Consider the following 23,616-nt stretch of genomic DNA (forward strand, 5'->3'; position numbering starts at 1 on the left):
GTATTTCTGAACCAAATGTATGAGTACATTGTTTACAGCTATTGCCTTTGTTTTACCTTCATTAATTTTGTATACCAAAAGACTTGAAACTGTCTCAGAAAAACACTGAAATGTTTTTTTTTTTCTGGTTTTATCAGGTATAAAATAATATCATCTGCAAATAAAGCCAGCTTTTCTTGACTACCATACCAATCATATACTTCAATTTCTGAGTCCTTTATTTTCTTAGCCAATGGTGCTAAATATGCAAATAATAAAGTGGAAAGAGGACACCCGTGTCTGGTTCCTCTGATCAAACAGAACTTATCAGAGAGGAACCCACCACTTTATTTTTTACCTCCAATCCCTCATATATCCTGCTAGTCAGATAGGAGGTTGGTATAATGGTGACGGTGTTTACCTTACAAACACAAGGTACACGGTTTGATTCTTACATGGAGTAAGTGGCTAGTCTTAAAATGGCCCACAAAGGTGATTAGCCTAGTACTAGTTTATGAACCTTATAATCTTATCAGGGAATGCAAATACTTCTATTGCCCAGTTTACTCTGTTAAATGCTTTCTTCTGCATCAAGACCACCAACAACAGTGGTGTTTTCTTGCATTGAGCTTCCCTCTAGTTCATCATTGTTCTGCTAATGTCTACTGTTTGCTTCTCCTCCACAAAACTGCATTGATCTGTATCAATTACTTTTGGCACATAATATAATCATGGTTTAGAAACAAAATGGGACTATATGAAGCTGGATGAGTCTTTACTATATTTAGGTATTACAGCCACCACATACTGTTAACAAAATCTTCCAAATCTTTATCACTTTCTTCCCTCCTAGCTTCCAAGCCTTCACAAGAATACCACCTATTCCTGGAGATGTTCCTCTATACTGGTTATTCATCACAAAAAATGAGAGAGAAAAACAAGATAAGTAGGAGGATCAGGCAGTAACAAATGTGTAGTAAGGACAGTTAAGGGATGGCAGGTCTGGCCAAAGAAGAAGAAGAAGAAAAATATAATGTTGCTGAAGGCAGGATATTAATCAAATAGTATTCAAATGTTAAGATAGCCAAATGGTATCTAATTAAGCATCTATGTGGGGATCAAAAATGAATCTGCAGAAGTGGCAAGAAGTGCAACAAGAAGAAAGGTAGCAATTTGGGCAATGAAGTTGTAAAAGGTATCATATAACCCTCCACATGGGGTATTGGCTTAAGTCACTTTTGAGTATGCAAAGCATAAAGACCAATAAGAAGGCAATGAGCAATGTTATGGACAATGACCAAAAAAGTCCCACATTAAAATAGGTAACATGAAAAAAATAGGAACGTTTTCATTAAAAATGTATGTTTGCTTACTAAAATAATCTTTTGTTCCTACATTTTTGCAGTGATATAATACAATGTTGTAGCATGCAGATATGTAAACATAAGTCTGGGAAAGGAGATACCTGTGCACAAGTAATTGTTCTGGGATGAAAAATAAGAGGGTAGGTGTTGAACAGAATTTAAGAAGTAATTCATGCTAGATGGCTTATCTAAGAATAGAGGGAAGAAATTAATCAAATACTAGAAAAAGTCAGAAGAATAGGAAGTGGATAAGGGGGTGGGGGCACAAAACAGCAAAGTTAAGCAGAGGGTATACAAAAGAAGACCTACATGACTAAACAAAATAAAACCTGTTTTAGTTAAGAATATGGGGCGGAAAAGTTTAAATACAGAAATAAAATGGATATGGGGACTGGAGAGGTGATTACATTAGACGAGGAGTGTTAAAAATGGAAAGAACTACTTACGCTAAATATAGACCAAAAAGAGAATGCAAACTTATTATTTTGACAGGACCCTGACTGGCTGGGAAAGAACTGGGCTAGACCAAGAAATACTGTAGGAATTCGAAGATGACAGGTTAGGTACTGAGAAAGGAGCATTGAGTCACAACAGGAAGAGGCAACAATATAGCAGAGGTAACTGGGGTAACAGAAGGCCATTAGCAGATGGCCAAAAGGGCAGAGAGAAACAAAGAAGACACTGCAATATAGAAAAAAGATGAGGAAAACAAATGAAGAGGGAAATTAAAATAAGAAAAAGGAGAAAGGCAACATAAGGAGAATAAGAAAATGGAGGTTGTAGCTAGGTAGAAGCCAGAAGTTCAACCAATCCTGCAGCACCATTAGGTCTGTGCCCATGCTTAGTGACCCCAGAGGTGAAGAGAGGAGGATGGGTATATTCCATCAAACTGTGGGTATGCCTATGAGAAGAAGGGGGGATCAAGAGAGAAGAAAGGAAGGTTTGATGCAGACACATGAGGAAGGGGATTCACAGCACAACATTTTTGGGAAGTAAGCAACCCTATAAAAAGTAAGAAAATAATTAGGAAATTAAAAACTAAACAAGAGGATAAAGAGCTCATTCAGAAAACAAAGCTTAAGATATGTTCAAAGGGAACATGCAGAACATATCAATCCCAATCCTGCAGGTAGAGCATAAGAGGTAAGAAAGAAGATCATATTCAGAAGAGGGCTACATGTGAATAAATAGGAGATGAGAGTTAATTGCAGTGATAAATGCATTATGTGGTCAGGTAGAACTGAGTGCAGGAGGTGAAAGATAAGGAATCACTATGAGCCTAATGAAGATGGTAGAGATTTCTGTAGTGTGTAGGAGGCTTCTTCAGAGATTTGTGTATATCTCTTAAATGGAGCCACAATGTGGTAAGGCTATCTACTCTGTCTTACTCCATTATGTACTATGTTTTATGAATTACATTAAGCTTTTCTATGATGTTCTATGGTATAGCAGTACAACGCTACAATGATATGTTTTTCTAAATGGCAACCAGAAGTCCCATGTTCAAGAACTACTTGAAGGTATACTTTTTCATTAAACCTTTTAGCCTTTTGAATTGTGTTTTTTATTCCTCTGGGAAAATTATACTGTTATGTGGCTTTAATGTTAAAATGTTTTACTTAATTACTTACACACACAGAAGTAATAAAAAACAAAAAATGCATATGAACGATTATTCATAAGTAAAGAAAGAAATAAAGAGACATGTGGATACTAACATTACTGCAAAAATTCTGGCAGTGCTATTGGGCGGGGTACTACCATATCACATACATAAAGGACAGGCAGGGTTCACTGGCTCTTAAGGCAAACAGTGGAAAGGGGTGATAAGAAAGGAGCAGGAGTGCTCCTGTTTGACACTAAGAGTAATTCTGAGACAGTAACATGGAGATTCCTGAAGAGGATGCCGATGGAAACTGCATGCGGAAAAGAGTCTGTAGGTTTAGAGAAGCTGTGTACTACAAGCCAGTAACTGAGTTGATAGTAAACCGGAAAGTATTCAGGAGAGTGGAAGAACACAGGGAAACTAGGCAAGGTTGCCCACCTTCACCAGGATTACTACGCGGGTCATGGAAGAGCTACCTAAGAAGGTGAGGGAGAAAAAGGAAAACTCAGAAAGCAGAAAGAGGAAAAGCTTTTGTTTCTACATTTAACAATGACTGTATCCTAATAACAGATAAGGTAGAGCAGACACCTACTGAGCAATTTTTCTGATTTAGGCAGCAATCTGATCTGAATCTAATAAGCAGAAAACAGTGGTGATAAGGCTGGGGAAAATTAAGACAAGAAAGGATATAATGGAATACAGGACAGATAATGAGTGAAATATTTAGACTTGGAAATACAGACAACCAAAGTAAAGGTGATCAAAAACAAAGAGAAGTAGAAAAGTTACTGTGAAAATGAAGGAGAAAGTAAGTTCATTGATAGGTAGAATTAATAAGGATAAAGAAAAGTTCCAGAGTATGGGGTCTATATTAGATCACCGAACACTTAAAAAAGCGAACGGTGATTAATCGACCCTAATAAGTGAAAGCTTACAATTTTGAACTGTCAGAACAGAAATTTTTTTCCTAGGGAAAAAAATCGCTGTTCCAACAAAATAAAATAAAACACTTTAAACATGACATTAAGTGGGGGCTTTGCCCCCCCACTCCCCTGATGTGGGGGGCTGCACCCCCCACTTAAATATACCAACTCCGAGACCGCACTACAGTGCCAAAAACAGCAAAGTAATGAAGTGGCCAAGCAAATTCTTTCCCAGGGAAAGAATTCGCTTAAAAGCCGCTTCGATCTTTTGCTGTTTCCGTCTTTTGAGTTCGACCAAAACGCATTCGAAAGAATGCGTCTTTGGTCTTCTAATAGGGAACCAGAGTATGATATGTATTAAGGAATATTCCAATAATGGGGGACGAAAAGACATTAGAACTGCTGAGAAGGGAGGGGAACAGGTAAGTATCAGGACTCATAGTGCCAGTACAAATAAGAAAAACAAGCAAACTTGATACCTAAAAGTGATTATTTCCATCAATATCATACATTAAATGTTATGAGGCATAAATACATATTCAGTTATGTAATGAAGGTGAAAAAACAAAGGAAATATAATGAAGCTTAACAAGCCATTATGACAATGAAACTGCAGACACTAAAACAGGGCACGATAATCTATACTGTAAAAATATGATGGCAATTTTCCCACACTTGTGAAGAAAGAAACTGTTAGTACTTATATTGTTAATAGCCACAGATAAGTGCTGAAATTTTGTACAGCAGTAACTTTTCAATTTGTGATTCTGGTAAAAATAATCATCCTTCTCTATCATAGTCTGGCTGCTGAGTGTCATTCAAAGATGCTTTACCATCAAGGAGGAATGGTCAATCACATACTTTTTTCACAGCTAACTACAGAAGCTGAAGAGATGCTCAAGGATTGTAATGTGGAGTGATATTATTAGAATCTTGTCTGCTGCATGCACTTGCATACAACTAGGAAAAATGTTAGCCCTTTATGATTTTGAAAGAATGTAAGAGATTAATTATCATAAGTTGGTGGCCAATGAGGGCTGGCAGTCTGGATTATCACCTGCTGTTATAGCAAATGCAACAATAATTTATGTTCTGAATAAACACAGAGTAAGGTAATACAGTATCTATGGCACTTGCAGAGATTTTATGTTTGTTGTGAAGGCAGAGTCTGAGTTCATCTCTATATCTTTTTCACCTAACATACATTGCCTTGTATGACTACTTAAACTGCCCACCATACGTTCTAATTAGTCTAGTTCATCTGACTGACGATCCTGGCTTTTTTTTTTGTAAATATGCTTACAAAACATAACAGTTTGAAAGAGAATTCAAAAACAGAGTGTTCTTTAGGTTGTAAAGCCCCCTATGAAGGGAGCATTGCATCCTGCACCACAGCTAGTATAGTCAGCTCAAGTTTTGATGTACCATGGGGGAAGACATCAGTCAGAGTGAATTTGACAGTCTTTCACCTTACTGCCCAAGTAGCATTCATGCAAATACCTAATACCACTCTTCACAAAGGTAGGGGTCAGTAGCTTACAACTACAGGGTGATGTACAATCAAATGCAACTTGGTGATCTTTAAATGACAGAGGGTATAGCGGGGTGTGATTTATGTGTGGTTTGGTCTAACATTGCAGCTATATTTTCCATACATGGTGTGTTAGAAAATGAATGGAGGTATTCAGGTACTCCCTCATATCACACAGCATCTAGATGAGTCATTCATGTCTGCACAGCTATCAGTTTGGAGAGAGAAAAGGACTGACCCATGAAATATTTAGTACCATGTGGCCTGTGCTAAGTCTCAATCACTGCCCACCAATATGACTGACAGCAAGGCAAGCAGTCTATCCATTTTGCACTCATTTAGTGTAACTTCAAAAGAAGAGATGTTACTCCAGAACATGGTATGTGATGCAGTCAGAAAAGAATGATGTTCAGGGTTTTGGATGTATTTTTCTAAGACATACATCACACAATTCACACTTTAAACTTAGATCCATTTAAGAAAATTTCTTTGAGAGAAATGTCATTATAAAAAACAGCTTGAAAAGGCACAATTGTGATATTTAAAAAATAAGACAGTTTATTGATATGTCATTTGAACTGAAGTGAATACACATTTCTTTTTTAGAAGTGGATAGCTTTGACTACAAGAAGTTTTTTGAGGTGGCTGGCATAAAAGGACAAAGTCAGGACAATGTTCACAAGATCTTCCATATCCTGGATAAGGATAAGAGTGGATTCATTGAAGAGGAAGAACTCAGGTATGTGCTTTTCCATCCACGTCACGTAAAAGAAGAGTTGCTGAGAGGGTAATACTATTCTCTGTAATACCTACTAGTTTATGTGTCACAGTCATAAGTTTATAGGTATCTTTATCAAGTTTGTGACTTATTTGCTTCTAAGAATCCTGTCTGCTGTTATATTGGGCTGATATTTTATGTTGTCCATGCATTTATCAGCTAGGTTTTGAAGTTGAGCAACACATATATAGTAATTAGCACAGCTGCTCCACAGAACTTAGTTCTCTAGTATGGTTCTGAGCAGGGAATGCCTTCTGCATGGAGGCTACATAACTGCTGCCATTTGTCACCTTCTGCATCCGCTTGTTGCTAAACAATTTGAGCTTCTACTCGGTATTCTCGCTTCCTTCCACATCCCAAAATATGTTGTAGTAGAATTAGCAAGTTTCAGATCTGCCCATAGATGAGCATGCTGTGTGTGTGTGTGTGTGTGTGTGTGTGTGTGTGTGTGTGTGTGTGTGTGTGCGCGCGTGCGCGTGTGTGCGTGTGTGTGTGTGTGCCCGTGCGTGTCTGCGTGTGTGCACGTGTGCGAGTGTGTGTAAGCATATCTGAGTGTATGCATGTATATCTTTCTGTATGTCATTTTACCAGTGGTTATTCAATCCTGGGTTACTTTCTCTAACTTGCCCCCACTGACTGGCAAAATAAGGCTCACCTTAAATCTGACCTTGACTTGGATTAAGTGGATAACTGGAGAGTGGAAAAAAATAAAGACAGCATTAATGAGTGAATGAATGAATATTGTGAGAAAAGAACTTGCTTTTCATTATGAATGTTAATTTATTCCAATATGTTGGCAGGCATTGGGTAATAAGAGTTCCATTTTCCCTCTTATTTATATTTCTTTTAACCAGTAGGTTACGTAATCTTGTTTAGCCTCTGTCATCTTCCATTGGCTATTGCTCATTTTATGTTCTAAATGCAAATTTTCAGGAAGAACATGGTCAGAGTTCTAGATCAGTCATATATCCTTACAATGAATTTGTATGATAACAAACATAACCCTAAAAACATCTATACTTTTTCCTTTAGCGGTTTTCTTTCTGGGGTGGCTTAGCTGTCATTAATTACTGGAAAATGTATTAACAGCAGTCTGCAAGAGCCATTTGATCAAAACAGCAGAGGAAGTCAAGGAGGCAAAACTTGAATGTAAGGCAAGTTTATCAACACTAAAAAGCAGGCTCTCAGTTTAACTGAATATGCAGCTTTTGCATGAATTCATAAAGTTATCAGACTAGTATCCATTCTGAAAAGTATTTTAAGGCAGACTGAACTGTGAAAATTCAGTCAAGAAAGATAAATATTAGTGCACTAAGAAACAAAAAATACTAAACCAGGAAATATTATTTGGCAAAAGGCAATATATTTTTTCTTGTTGTGGGTAAATTAATAGCCCCCTCTCATACAGACAAACATACATGTAGTAATGCAACATGTAATAAGTGGAATATGGGTGATACCGATGATTTTTTTTTTTTTAACTAATCTAATCAGACAGTCAAAAATGAAGAAATGGTGTGCATGTACACACACACACACACACACACACACACACACACACACACACACACACACACACACACACACACACACACACACACACACAGCTCTCAACCTTCCATGTCCAAAATGAGGAACACTAGCCCTCATAATGTGGAACAAATGGACAAACTGTGGAACACATACTAATGGATTACTAACAACTTCAACTAGGAAGGTCATGGGATGGTTAAAATATGCTAGTTTACTTATAAAGAAGATCTTTTAATGAATTAATATGATTAATTTCTATTTACAATGGATTTCACTTAAAAAAATCCCTAACACTGAATGTGTGACAAAGTCTTTCAATGTGGAACTTGAACTTTTTAAGACCCCAAATGAGGTATATTCCTCGTAATGAGGTACACTTGAGAGGTATGACACACACATGCAAGCATGCATATGTTTAAACAGTTACCGTTTACACATCTATGACAACATTAAAAAAGGTCCCCACTTTATGATATCCATCACCAACAGTTATCTTGGTTGCATCTTCTTCAAAGTCAATCTAAATAAGTTTAAGCCTGTGAGTATATAGATTTACTTTCTGCACCTTTATTTCGGCTATAACCTCAGTGCACTGAGGAACTACAGGTCCAGTTTGAAATTAGTCATTTAAAGGCAATTTGTTTTCTGCTTGTGGTGGACATGTTTTGACAGCCATCTTACACATAAACACATGCACACAGTCTAAATGCATATATCATAGCTGGGTCTCAGGTTGGTGAATGAAATTTTTTTTGGATCAATCCATTCACTTAGTAAAATAAAGAAATGAAGCACACACAAACATACACACACACACACACACACATGTACACACACACACACACACACACACACACACACACACACACACACACACACACACACATGTACATACACACACACACACACACACACACACACACACACACACACACACACACACACACACACACACACACACACACACACACACACACACACACACACACACACACACACACACACACACACACACACACACACAAACACACGCACACACACACACACACACACACACACACACACACACACACACACACACACAAACACATACACAAATCATTGCACCATTGACTTTACATGCTGAACTGTCAGTGCTACCTACAATATTAACCATTCCAAGCTGTAGCCTCTGTCTTCCCTATCCATTGGACTCCTGCATTGTGCTAAGCCAGTACCTTAACTCTGCCCTCATTCCAGGCTCACAATGTGGTCATCCCCATACAAGGCAAGGTAAGCCAGCTAGTTATCTGACAAAATAGCTTAGTATTTAATTGATGTATTTGCACTGAGCGTTAGGCCTGCTTTCTGATATTTTTCCTTAGTAGATATTTTTTTCAGTTTATGACAAGATAACTGCTACTGGCTTAGGGTGTGCATATGTGCAAACATGAGTTTGAGTAATATAACTCCAAACAAAATATCACAGAGATACATGTTCTCCAACCCTGCCCAACACATGTTCACAAACAGGTTAAAAGCTGTTCTTTTTAATCCTTTAGTACTCAAGTAATTTGCATTAAAGCAAAATCTGTGCTTTGGTGAGGCTTTGCCTGGCATATTCTCCCTCAACCAGGTCACACTGTTTTGTAATATCACAATAACTTGCACATTAATGAAACTGAAATAACACATTAGAGGAATGAAATATTAGTCAAGTTAAAAAACAGCTGAATTCAAAGGAATCACAATGAAAAAGTGTCATATAATTGGGAAGGGTTTATACAATTTTAGGTACTACGACAAGTCTATAAATACAGGAGGAATGCAAGCAGAAGATATGTTTCCAAAATTAAGGTTTATCATCATTATACAAGAGTCACTGAAGTCTTCCACCCATTTTTCCCATGTTTACATAGGGTCAGGATCTCACATTAACATTAGTCAATGTGACCAAAACAAGTATAAGAAAGACATTTCAACATTATTACAGTTTCCAAATTATAAGGCCTATCATTTAGTAAAATATTACAAAGAAAAATAGCTCTGTAATTTGGGGTTGAAAGGACATCACAAGCTAGTAAGTAGAGTAGATGGATTTTAACTGCAACCTAAACAATACTAAATGATAAGCATTTCCAAAACTAACAATGAAAAATGACTAAAACTGCAGCAACTCATAAATTAATTTGATTTGGGTTAGAACTGAGGTCATGTCAAGTGCGTATTTGAATATACATATGTACTATGGTCATATATTCAAATCACATCTCAAAAGTGACCATACAAGACAGGCTATCCATAAAAATGAAACAGCGCAAACACCAGTTCTGCAGTTCCTGTTTTAACATTATTTATTAAGTATGCATCACATTCTGAACAAATGACCAAACGCAGATCAAGATTAAAAATGAGAACTAAAGAATTATGTTACATTAATCAAAACATACAAACCATCTAAAAGACCATTCAAGCCAAAATTTACTTGAGATACTGGATAGAAAGGCATCAGTGAAGCAATTGTCATACGAGTTTTACTTAAATTTGTAATATTGCACCACTGAAGTTATAACTAGTTTAGCAGGCAACATGAGGAAGTATTAGAGTTTGGAAGACAGTCCGCAGAAAGTTTTAAGACAACTAAAATGTAAATCAGGATTCTGAAGGATGATAAAAAGATGGCACAGTTTTAAAATTCAGATGTAGTAAACAAGTGGGTGTCTAAGGAATGAAAGTACTTAGTTTAATTTCATGATTTATTATCATGCAGACAGGTTACATTGAATTAGTTGCACTGACTGTGATTGTCTGTTTCTGTTATCAGCATTGGTAGTACAGTTCTTATCCCCATATAATATGCTATTAGCTTCTTGAATAAGACACTACCTAACAAACTTTGCAAGAATGTGCATTTAAAATAGACATGGTATTATAATGCTGTCTGTTTTGTACAAACTGCGTTATACCGTATTCTCTGTAATGTGATTTATTATTGTTATTCTTCCCTGATTATAAAAAAGTAAAGATGGCTTAACACTGCAGTCTTAATGCATGACTAAATAAATAATGGATTCATATACATCAAGTCAAGTGGAAAATAGTTTATCCATACTGCACCTTTAGGGTGAAGTTAACGGTGTGAATGAGAAAGTTACTTTGTTTTGATAATGCTAATGGTATGTTGTTCAGCCTTTTTAACATTATTCAACTCCAATGCTAGAACAAAGAGATGGGATCAAATATATCATCAAGCTCCGCACACAACTCATCGCATTCATTCGAGATTTTGGTGCTAGGACACAGCACTTTAATGGCGAGTGGTTTCATATATGAAATTTCACTCACCACTTGCCCAGTCTGAAAATATGGCCCATACCAATGGGAAGGAATTTTTGTGGCAATGTACTGTAATTACTGGTTATGTAAAAGATCTCTGAGTACTTAATGTATTAACGCAACTAGGTTCCAAATGTGAAAGCTTCAGTACACAATTAAAGACTGTTTTGTTCCCCTTTTGGTGATGCATTTTTAATACATAAATACCCTTCAAAGTATCGAGAAATGAGTCACCCTTGACATTTTGTGGTATATAATTAAAAACATCACTGAAAGGGGAATAAAACGGTTTTTAATCATGTACTAAAGCTATCATAGTAGGTTAGCTATTTCTGTGGTGTGAAACATTTACAATAATACTATACTAGCATTTTTAAAACTGACAGCCAGTATAATATGTAGTGGTACAGACAAATTAACCAAAGTTGGACAGGACTGAAAGAATTCAAAATGCGTTTTTGACTATGCAGGAGTTCATGTTGTACTTAGTCGTTGTCAAAAATAAATAAATCCAGGTCTCATTTTCGACTGTGTGCTGGATTTATGCCTCTACTGTGCCTGCTTTGAATGATTCCAGGAGGACTGAATATACTCATTGCTGTCATCTGCAAGTTGCCTAAAATGATTTTTAAATTGAAATATAACTGCTTGACAAATATTTTGTAATATGATCTACGCTTCACGTGCTTAAATATGTAGGGAAATGCCATTTATTTGTAGTAGTTATGATACAGTTCCTCATTACAGAGAACATAGACTTTATTTAACCCAGACAAAAATTCATTTGTTGCCATTGCCAGCATAATTTTAGATTATCTTTTTAATTGTATTGCCATATAAATATTAACTTAAGAAAATAGTTTGAGGAGTGATGTAGTTTCACATTTTGCTACCATTACTTAGACACATTTGGAACCTGGTTGCAGTAATACACAAGTACAGATCTCTGCAGAATGGTCTAAATGAGGGAGGGTACTCCTTTGCTAAATGGCACATTATCTTTGTATCTTTCATGTCTTCTTAAATTAAACCACAGTGTGCCATTTATTACATTTTTACAGCGATGAATGTAGTCAAGAAATAATTCTAGGCATTATGGCTACAGATCTTTTCAGAAGAATTAATGTCAGTACAAATTATTGTATTCTATTCTATTTTTTAATTAATAATTCAGACAGTACTTTTACAAGTTGTTTATTTTATCTAGTTTTGTACATTTTTTATTTTGCTTGTATGGAGAAAATGTATGATTTTAACTTCACTATAGAACTGTGTTGGTAAAGTATGTATCAAAAATGAATAAAGAAATCAGGACCAATGTTAACACCACTTTTTAACCATTGCATTAGCTTACGGAGTGGCCCATAAGTCTTGATATTAAGTTGATTGTGATGTCAGTCTATTACAGTTTGTAGAAGTATTACACTTATTTGACTCTGAATGGGAGTTTATAAGTTGTTTATCTAGTTTTCTGCCACTCTTATTTATAAAGAGGAAAGTATAATGCTTACTTTTAACAAATGCTTGTTTGGATAAAATACATACAAGGAAAAGAATAAAGGAATCGTAACTGCATTACAAAGCACATGACAATGTTGGAAATGGAAGCTGAAGCAGTCCCACATCACTTGACATTGCAGCTTTATTGCTGCCTGCACTGATGAAAGCAAGGAGTCCCACCAATTGCCATTGCTTGCTTCAAAACTATTCTCTTCTACAGAATAATTTCAAGTCTCTCATGTTGCCCTTATCTGTTTTAGTATATAATTTAGATGTAATATTTATTTGCATACTGACCTGCTGAATCAATATGCTGTACTTGAGTATGCATGTAATTGAATACAACAATGGACTTCTTCACACTAATGTTAGTCATTCATCCAGCATGTTATTCAGGCAATCAAAGGTCTCCCTGCAGGTAAATAATACCTACCCCACAGTGTTGCGTGTCCTAGCCGAGAATAGCCATGCTTAATGAAAAAACACTATTACTATACACCATGTGTAGTTCTTCCAGTGCTAAACTTAAAACTAAGTTATATTTAGCGCAGTTACTGAAGGCTGAGCCACTGCGTGTACACAATCACCGTAAGCATAGCAAGGATTAAAGATTACAATCAGAATCCAGAAGGGGATGATGGGAAGGCATCTCTTTTATGAGGAAATATTCAATGCTAAGTTCACTCAAACAACTCCACTATTTCTCAAAGAAGGATTTTTCTAGTAGTACTATGACATCTGGACAGCATCTCAAGCAATTTTTCATGTATTATCTAAGGCCATAGATGACTGAGACTGAAATCCCTGCACTATTGCACTTCCAAAGCCTACTTGCTTCTAGATTGGTCAACAAGCTTGTAGTGTTTCTTGAAAGCACAAACACCCACGTTGAGAGTTTCCTGTATGTCTTGAGCAGAAGCTTCTTCACTATGCTGCAAACATGCCTGTAGCTCTAGCTGAATGTACCCTGATGGTACCTATCACAGTGTTGCTGCTACTGTCATAACATAAGTGTATAGTCATAAAAAGGCTTTGTTTTTCTCGCAAGAAAGAGACAATGAAGAAATATATCTTTTAATAGCTTAGTATATCACAAATAAGAAAAATCAAAGGCCGTTGTGGAACAAGATAGACAGAGACTCTTGCCAAAGATAGCTAAAGAAAGCAGGAAAATACAGCACTCTCATTCAAGATCAAGGGACAGACAAAATAGGAAGTGTGCTAAGTTATATAATTTTATGAGAAAGACTGGGGGGAAGAAGGGTCCTGGCCTATAAGATGGGTCCATGAGTCAGCTCCCTCCTTTGTCAGGCCATTTTGTGATATAATAAGTCAGAAAAGTATTTTAAGTGTTTGGAGTGATGCAACAACATTGCTAAGTGTAGAGGAAGTTATCAAACTAGAGACAAAAGTTGTTTAGTTTTCCTAAAATCTTTAGTTCTAACTAAATAAAATCAGACTAGTTTGTTTACATCTAAATAGTGAAGAATTCTTTCTCCCTTATTTTGTGGACTAGGATAGAAGGCAGGGAGATGAAAAGTTTTGTTAAGGGTAGATTCAGAGACTAGAGTTGGTTGACAGACTTACCCTGTTCTTGTGAAAGACCAGAAAAGACTGAATATACATAAGGGCAAGTATTCAGAAACCCTTATAGGTTCATAGGTTGGTACTAGGCTATCGTCCCTAGGGCCTATACAAGCCTAGCCATAACAATTCCCTGGCTATTTCTTCCCACACTATTTACTTCCCTGGACCCCTGTCTAGCAGGGCGACTGATGTGATCCCCAGGGTGAATTTCATTTCTCCCATCCAATCATCAAGGTTCCTGTTGAAGAGGGCCAAAGAGGCGCTCTGCTTGACATGTATGGGCAGTCTATTCCAGAGTGTGGGGAGTCTCTGAGTCAGGAATCTATTCCTCCAGCATGTTTTGTTTATTGTGATGATAGGGTTTAGATCCCTAGAGCGTGTGGCTCTGAGGGATTGGGATTTCTTTAAGTGTAGCATGTCCAACAGCTCTGGGTTTGACATGGCCTTGTATGTTAAGCAGAGACTGCCTCTGAGAAAACGATATGCGACAGAGTAGAGCTGGAGTTTTTTAAGGTGGTCAGCGTAGGGCATCTGCTTTAGGCCTGTGATTCTTTTAGTGAGGTATTTCTGCAGCTTTTCCAGTTGTTGCAGATGTCTTGAGAGGTACATACCAAACAGGGCATTGTATTCTATAATGGGTCTAATGAGGGATGAGTACAGTGGGACAATGACCTCCTTTTTTCTGGATGAAAAGCCCTTAGTGATGAGGTGTGCCACATGGAAGGATTTCCTGACTGTTGTGGCGAGACCACTGTCCACCTGTCTTCCTAAGTCTCTTATCACACTTTCGATGTTTAGTGTACTGCCATCTATGTGGCAATTCACAGCAATATTTTTTTTCCCAAAGGAGATAACTATACATTTCTTGGCATTGAGCTTGAGCCCATGGCTCTGGCACCAAGCATCTGTTTCTGTAAGGCACTTTTGTAGAGTATCCACATCATTTGGGAATACAATAATGGCTCCTAGTTTTCAGTCATCTGGGGATTTTGTTAGCCAGAGTCCCTTAGTGTTGGCCTGTGCTTCAGAGAAGTAGATGCCAAACAAGAGTGGTCCCAGGACTGAACCCTGAGGTACTCCACTTGTCACTTGTTCTTTAGTTGGATTTGGAGTCAGCTACTTTTACAGTGTGGGTTCTGTCAGTAAGCCAGTTGGCAACCCATCGAGTGACGTAGGGATTACTGCCCTGCTTAGTTAGTCTATCTATGATTCCAGAGTGGGGGATGGTGTCAAAGGCCTTGGTGAGGTCCAGATAGGCTGTGTGGACTGCCTTTCCTTCGTTTACGGCTCTGGAGACTGATTTGAAGAAATCATTCAGATTCAGGAGACAAGATCTGCCCTTCGCGAACCTAAACTGGGTGGGGTGCAGTGTTTGAAGGTTGCCAATTTCTTTGTTTATAAATTCCATGATAATACATTGCATGGCCTTGCAGATCAGGCTCGTCAGACTGATGGGGCGGTAGTTCCAGGAATCCAAGGTGGATCCCCCCTTGTGGAGTGGAATAACTGTAGCTGTGTGCCATTCAGTGGGCACGAAGCCTGAGGTGAGGCTATGATAAAACATGATACTTAGGTGAGGTGCCAGTTCATTTTGTAGCTCATGTAGTACACAGCCAGGGATGTCATCTGTTCCCATGGATGCTGTATTCTTATCTTTGGAGAGTGCGTTTTTTAACTGTGTGGCCATTATTATCGGAATTTGGCAATCTTCCAGTATTGAGATGGGCCATTTAGGGGTGAAGTTAGCACTGAAATGATCTGCCAGGATATTGGCAATATCCTTGGGATCAATATATTTAATGCCATTCTGTTGTAGCTCAGAGCAGATCTGAGCATTGCCATTTAGATTCTTGACATAGTTATAGAATGCCTTGTGGTTGTCTTTGGAATCTTTGGCAATTTTATTTTCGTAACTAACTTTGGAAGATTTTATGAGGGATGTCAGCTTCTTACTGAGGCTGGTAAGGGTGTTTTTTGCATCCTGGGATTTTCCTCTTTTCTGCAACAGTTTCTTCCTTTTGTTGTAAAGTTTGTTTATGGCAGGGGACCACCAGATTGTTTTTCTGTTTTTGGAGGAGAGCATCTTGGTTCTATTTTAGATGGCATGATTCATGCATGAGTGGATGTGTTCATACAGTGCCTTAGTATGGGATTCAGCAGTCAAACTTTCAGTTCCCGTCTGCATGGGTGTCATGAAGTTACTTCTGACTTGAGTAGCATGAAGTTGGCTTTGGAGAAGTTTTTTATGGAGGTTTCCTTACTGGGGAGTGGGGGTGGGATGTGGACGTTAAGGGTGATTAGCTTATGGTCAGACCTGACCAACGAGGGGGCCATATGTGCGGAGCATTGCTTTTCCATGTTGGTAATGATTAATTCTAGGATATTGGAGCCCCTGGTGGGACTATGGATTAGTTTACTTGATCCAGGGCATTGGAATTTATGAATTCCAAGAACCATTGGGCAAAGCTGTTGGTACATGAGTAGTTTTCCCAGTTAATGGCAGGGTAGTTGAAATCACCCAGTATTAGGGTATTTGGTCGTATCTTAATATTTTCCAGTATGTTTAGAAAAGTGTAGTGAGAATCTTGGGGCATGGTGGAGGATCTGTAACAAGCTACAATTTGGACTGCAGTCTTACCTAGTGTTAGTTGCACCTGGAGAATTTCAGATGCATTGTGTTGGGCAACTAGCCTGGTGGTGTGAATATCCTTGGTGAATATGAACACTCCTCCACCTTTAGTGTTTCAGTCCTGGTTTGGTGGCTGAAAAGTGTGGTAAGAGTTGTAGCCTGGTATTGCAGGGGTGCTCTCTGGAGCCTTGAACCAGGTCTCAGTTACTGCACAGATATCGATGTTCTCCATTTTTAGGAGTGCCTCGAGAGAGTGCATTTTGAGGTTTAGACTTCTAGCATTGAGTAGCATTACCTTCAGAATTTGCATGCTTGTACCTGTTATGGAACTTAAGACTACTACCAAAACAATATTTCCAGTTAGGAATGAAAGATGAGTTGGTTGCTACTTCAAAGGGAGCTTGTGTTAAATTTTCTAGACTATAATTTAAATCCCATGGAGGAGCCACCTTTGTCTTCTGCAGTCTAATATGTAGTACTCTCTTAAGAGTTTATTTGACCTAAAAAAGTGAAGATAATAGAGGATCCAGTTGCAAACAAGTAGAAATGGATGACAGATGTACCTTATAGAAGTGCACACTAATTCAGAGTTATACAGTTCACTCGGGTAATGAAAAACCATGGCCCCACTGCTTCTGATGGGTCCTGTCCTCTATTTTGGCACCAAAGACAAAATCTTTTTTATTTACATTAATAAAATCTCCTAGGAGCAGGTTTTCTTGCCTCCTTAAAAACTTATAGCACACCCACCGAATAAAGTTGTCTAAAAGGTATCAAAAACCTTTTATGCAAACTGTTAGATTTAGGATTTGGAGATTTCAGTGAATCCCAGATCCCTTATCTTGTGTAAATCTACCCTATGAGATATTGTCTGGCAACTGCCCATGGACAATTGGATTAGAAGTGAAAACCAATGCTGTCTGTCCCAAAAGTGACTCATCAACAGCATTTTGAAAGGTACTCCCTTATCTTGTGAAGAACATTGGCATGAGAAGAAAGGGGGGAAGTCACATAACTTTCCTGTATAGGGAAATGAAAAGGTTTCTGTCTTCCATACCTCTTGGTAATGTGCCCTGGAGCAGAATAGTTTTTAGTTGTCTGTTGAGTTTAAAGGCAAACTGATCTATCTGAGGCATGTTTCCTGATGGAATATCTGCAAGAAGATCTCTTCGTGTAGCATTCAGCATTGATGGTCTGTCCTGAATCTGCTTAGGGAGTCTGCCACTATATTTTGTTCTGAGGTAGTGCTTGTTACCCAGAGAAACATATTATATTGAATGACTAAGTCACAGGCTGTCATAACCAGTCTGCAAAATGGGTAAGATCTTGTACCCCCTTGTTTGTTTATATACCACATTACAGTAATGTTGTCATAATCTGTAATGTGTCTGGAATCCAAAATTGATTTAGAGCTTTAATGGTATTGGAAAGGGCCATCCATTCTGTAAGGCTAGTGTGTGTGTGTGTGTGTGTGTGTGTGTGTGTGTGTGTGTGTGTGTGTGTGTGTGTGTGTGTGAACATGTGTTGTGGTTTCCAAATTCCCTCTACTTTGATGCCTTGAGAGAAGGCTCACCAGGCAAAGTGCAAAGCAGCTCCAGCCATATTCTGACAAGGGATGTGATGGGAGAAGGAGAGTCCCACATTGGATAGAATATGACTGGCTCATCAAAACATTTTCTAGTTTTACAAAGTGGTGAACTGAAATTACCTGAGAGAGATGATAGAAGTGTTGGCCACAAAATGACTTGAGCTAACAGTGAACCTTTCTCATGTGAAGTCTGGCATGAGAAATCACCAGAATGGATGAGGTCATGAAACACAGAGCCCTTTGAAATTCCCTGTCTGAATTAATGTATTGTTACAACAGGTTCAAGAAAGAAAGATGGTAGTTATTCACCTTTTTTGGTGGAAGAAAAGCAGACATTATGGAAGTGTCAAGAAGGCATCCCAGGAATACTATTCAAGAAGCAGGTTGTGGGGGTGACTTTTTGAAGTTCAGTGTAAATCCCAGAAGATAAAGAGGGTTCCTTGTAAACTGCAAGGCTATTGGTGCTTCCTGACTGAAAGGAGCTATAATCAGACAAACATCCAAGTGATGTAAAATGTGCATGCCTTGAAGTTTGCAGTAGGCTATTTCTGGGAAACAGACATTTGAAAAAAAATTTCTTAGAGCAGTAGATAGCCCAAATAGCAAAGAAGTATATTAATGATGTAATCCCAAAGCATAGACTCTCAAAGATATGTGATTCTTGTAAATCTGAATGTGGAGATGGCATCTTTTAAATCTGGACTGAGCAACAGAGCTTGTGGAGGACGAAGAGGAACTAGAGTATGTTCTGAATTTTGGAATCTGGATAAAGAGGTTTAGTCCGGAGAATGTAGAGTGGGTCTCGAGGTACTCTCTTTTCAGAGTACTAGAAAAAGTCTTTTCTGAGGTAGGATGGAGAGATTTGGTAAGGATAGTCAGATTTTTTTTCTTTGTGACTTGGTCCTTGCAATCTACTGGCTCTTCTTGTGGGTCTCCTTGCCATTTCTTTTTTAAACTGAGCCTTTCCAGATTTTTGTTGTCTGGATTTTGATGGCTTACAAACAAGGGTCCTAGATTAACTGGATAATTCCTTTGAAACTTAGGAACCAGACAGAGAAAGAGTTGTTTAACAATATGCATAATTTCTCTTCCTTTGTTTAGCTTCTTAAAGACTTTTACAGAATTTCCAAATAACAGGTCTTTATCTAAGGATGGATTTAATAACTGAGCATTTGGAAAAGGTTGTACTTTTAACCATGCATAACTGCTAATGAATCAGTGGCAGCTGCTTTAGAAGCAGAATCCGTAGCCTCATGCCCAGAATTAAAGGCATGCTTCGCTACTTATGAGGCATTATTGTGCATGTCCAGAAGATGAGATTTAACCAAACAGGAATGTTAGCAATCGTTTGTCCTATATTGTCCAAATGTTCAGAAGGTATTTTTGTTATACAAGTCTAACAATTAATTGCTCTGAAAGATAAAGTGACCAAAGTATGAACCTGCTTACCATATTTGTCTGAGGCTCTCCTGTCTGTGTCATTAGTAATAAGATTAGAGTGTAAAAAGTCTTAGTTTTTTGTCAGACTCAATAGACTTGACAGCTGGATCAGCTATGGCATTTTTATAAAGATATTTATGAGAGTCAGAAACTTTGTAAAACCTAACCTACTATGGGCTACAGATGTGGAGTCAGGAGATAAAGAAGCAGCGAGAAAAGCATTTTCTAATCCTTCTAACACCAGAGTTACAGCAACAGGTTTAGAAGTGTCCATGTTTAATAGTTGATTACATCTTTTCTTGAGAGTCTGAGACCTGTCTGTCCTCCTATTTAAAATAGTCCTTCATTTTGGCAATAGTTTCTTCAATGGAAATCTCCTCATTAGAATAATCTGAGGATAATGTATCTTTTGTAGCTGTTTCAAAACCTATGGGAGAAGGGATTTGAGGGACATAATCTAGACCACCTTGGTCTGAATCAGAAAAGACTTCTTCCTCTGAGGAGCAGGGCTCTCTTTTTTTAAAATTGTTAAAGCTGAAGAGGAAGATGAAGAAGAGGCTGAATAGTCTGAAAGTCATCAACAGCTTTAAAAAGTCCCGATGCAAAGTTAAACTAGTCATCTTTACTGATTTTCTGACTGGAAAGTGGAGGAGAGGGTTCAAAAACATGTTCATGTTTTTTTGAGTACTGTTATATAGGACACTCAGACATATGGTTCTATGAGTGAAAGCAGTAAGTCTAACCTACAGTATCAAGCCCTGGACACCTCACAAACAAGGAATTGATGAAGCTCTACATCATCCTCAGCTAAAAGTAATCTAGGTTCTCCCTTCTTGGCTAACCCAGCCATACAGATAGCCTTGTTGAATGTCAGTCTTCAAAGTGACAGTGCTAGAGGGCCAACAGAAAGAAACAGACTGTATGGGAGATGCAAAGGTGCCTCAGCAGAGTTGTCCACTTCAGACTGACTTAAAGAAGTGGACATCTAGTTACTATCAAGCACCTCTGTACTAGAGCTGCATTTATTGTTCAGCTGAGGGGAAACATCGGAGGATGAAGACAATGACATGACAGTATGAGCTGATGTCTGGAGACATCTATTCTCAGCCTAAGTCTTAAGGGTATTAGGTCTACTTCAGACAGTTCTAAGGACAAATCCCTAACAAACAGATCAAACCTTTATGTCATGTTCAGCCCTAAGGCAAAACAAGTAACACAAGTTGGAGTCCTTGGAAGGAATCTGATGCCTACAGTCACGCTTTTCTTTTTTTCCTGACAGACATAAGAAAATTTTCTCACAAAAAGTTATTTTAAAAAGGAAAGTTCCCCGACAAGGTACTTATTTGCCTGAGTCTCTGTGCTGAATCCATCCATAACAAATGACTAGAACTGAAGCCGACAGAGAAGTCTGCATAAGCAGACTAGTGGAAAGAAAGTTCTGAGTTTTTGGCTCACCTTATACTGGCACAACTACTTGTGCTAAAGAAAGAAGTAAAGGATGTGCGGAAGGAGCATGAGTTTTGTAGACTGGCCAAGGGACTGTTGAGGAGCCTATGACAAACTTCCAGTTACAGCAAAGCACGGTCTGATTAAGTGACTAGCTCAAGGTCACACAGTAGGCAAATGAGGGCTAAGGGAATTAAACCCTGCTCCACAGGAACTATAGCTCACAGCATTAATCCTCTGCACCAACTGCCAGACAAACTTGTATCTTAGTGGATAAGTCCCATTTATGAGGGATGTTGCAAATGTGATATTATGAAGAACATTGGTTCATAGGTTCATAAATTAGTACTAGGCTAACTGTCCTTGAGGGTCATTTTAAACCGAGCCAATTATCCCATGTGAGAATCAAATCCTCCACCTTGTGTCTGCAAGTAAACACATAAAGCTATATGCAGTTTTTTTGTTTCTGCTTCCCTACCATGAACTATGTAATTACAGCCTTGCTAACAGTCTCTGGAAAATCCTGTGAAGACTCGAGGGGAAGAAGGATATACCAAAGTTATAGCGCTTAAGAGTTTAACATTCTGTAGTAATTATTTTTTGGAATAGAGTTAATCAGGTATCTGCCCATAAAAAAATAACACTTTAAGTTAATGATTCTCCAAATGAGAATCAAGTAATAAAAGAAAAAAATGCTAGGCTATAATCTGATTAACGTAATGTATTATCTTAAGAATTCAGTATCCATGCACAAGGAGTTATCTCATTTGTCCTGTGTTCTTCAGCTTAACGGTAAAATAATGACATCAAAGAACCAACAAATAAACATCCACTTTTATTGTTATTGTAACAAATTCCGAAGCAAAACAGAATCATATGACATTCCACATACACCATAGCTTTATACGTCTCTTAAAGACACAGTGATGTATACATTATGTCTTTCTTCATCTACATTATACTACAAGATACTATACATACATACATAAACATACACATTGATATACTGTATTTATTTATGTTAGAGAAGTATCCATTTTTAGTGGAGGCCCAGGGAGAAAAGTTCCACAGTTACATACAAGATGCATTATATAATTTAGTACAATGAAAATCAAAAGCAAACACAACAGAAATACACTGGGTTCAGTACAGTGAAAAACAAAAGTTCAGATGTCATAAAACAAATATATTTGTCATAGGAAGCAGATACATTATAAGATATACACAACAACTTTAATGCATACATGGCATACATTCTCATAACCAGGAATGATGTAGTCTCTGGGTTAGGTAATTGTGACACTTTTTGGCTCAAACTGTCCTTTATTGGCAGTTTCAAAGTCAGTTTGTTATTTGAGATGAGAATAGCCTAGTATAGCAATAACCCACGCCTGGGTGTGGGTAATGCTAAATTTACCCACGGTTGGCATGGTTTGGTCCCGAGGGCCCGGACCAAAACAGCGTGGTAAATTTAGCATTACCACACCCAGAAGTGGGTTATTGCTATTATACCATGACATTATTTAAGAAAAGGAACTATTACTTTTCTTAAATAATGGCATAGTATAATGCCTGTTTACTGCCCTTCCGCAGATGTCTGGCATCCGCGGCAGTTCTGATGTACTGCGTGCCTGCGCGGTACATCAGAGCTGTGGGCAAAAGCAACGGAGAAAGCAAGATCTCCGTTGCTTTTGTTTAGTGGCCCGCTATGTTAAATGAGTTTAACATAGCGAGACAGTTTTAAAATAAGCAACGGATCTCCGTTGCTTATTTTAAAACTGTCTCGCTATGTTAAACTCATTTAACATAGCGAAACACTAAAAAAAAAGCAACGGAGATCTTGCTTTCTCCGTTTTTAACACTGCCTCGCTATGTTAAATGGGTTTAACATAGCGAGACGGCTTTAAAATAAGCAACGGAGATCTCCGTTGCTTATTTTAAAGCTGTCTCGCTATGTTAAACCCATTTAACATAGCGAGACAGTGTTTTAAAAAAAACGAGTTATACTAATGGAAAAAAGTCCGGGCGACCGGATCTTTTTCCATTAGTATAACTCGATTTACAACGCGCAAGCTGGCCAATCAGCGTGCACGTTTTGGGGGGATCATGGTATAATTCGGAATAAATGCCTTCTGTTACATCTCAGCTTTTTTGTGTTGACAATGTGAGTCCTTGGTGTGTTTTGCATGGCCAATTAAAACAGCTTCCTGTTGTTCCAACTGTTTATCAGCTGGATTTTTGATTTTTGATTATCCTTCTATGTATTACTATAGGTAACAATTGGCAAAGTGTTAGCTGATCTAGCATAGTGATATTTTGTCTCTCTGCTGAGCTTCCTGCCAAGGAAGGATACATATTTGGCATTTTTTCTGGCTGAAGTAAAACAGATGAAGTTAG

General features: G+C 37.9%; 1 protein-coding gene across 1 annotated transcript in view; it reads left to right on the forward strand.

The window, feature by feature from the left end:
- PVALB (parvalbumin) overlaps positions 1-23,616 on the forward strand; it is a 117,110-nt gene that overhangs the window by 31,280 nt on the left and 62,214 nt on the right. Inside the window, exon 3 of the mRNA XM_044066257.1 lies at positions 6,010-6,142. Within this exon, the coding sequence (XP_043922192.1) occupies positions 6,010-6,142 (133 nt within the window). The remainder of the gene's footprint in view (positions 1-6,009; positions 6,143-23,616) is intronic.

The sequence above is a fragment of the Protopterus annectens genome, chromosome 1.part0, assembly GCF_019279795.1.
Source record: "Protopterus annectens isolate FY-2018-M chromosome 1.part0, PAN1.0, whole genome shotgun sequence".
Lineage (NCBI taxonomy): Eukaryota > Metazoa > Chordata > Ceratodontiformes > Protopteridae > Protopterus > Protopterus annectens.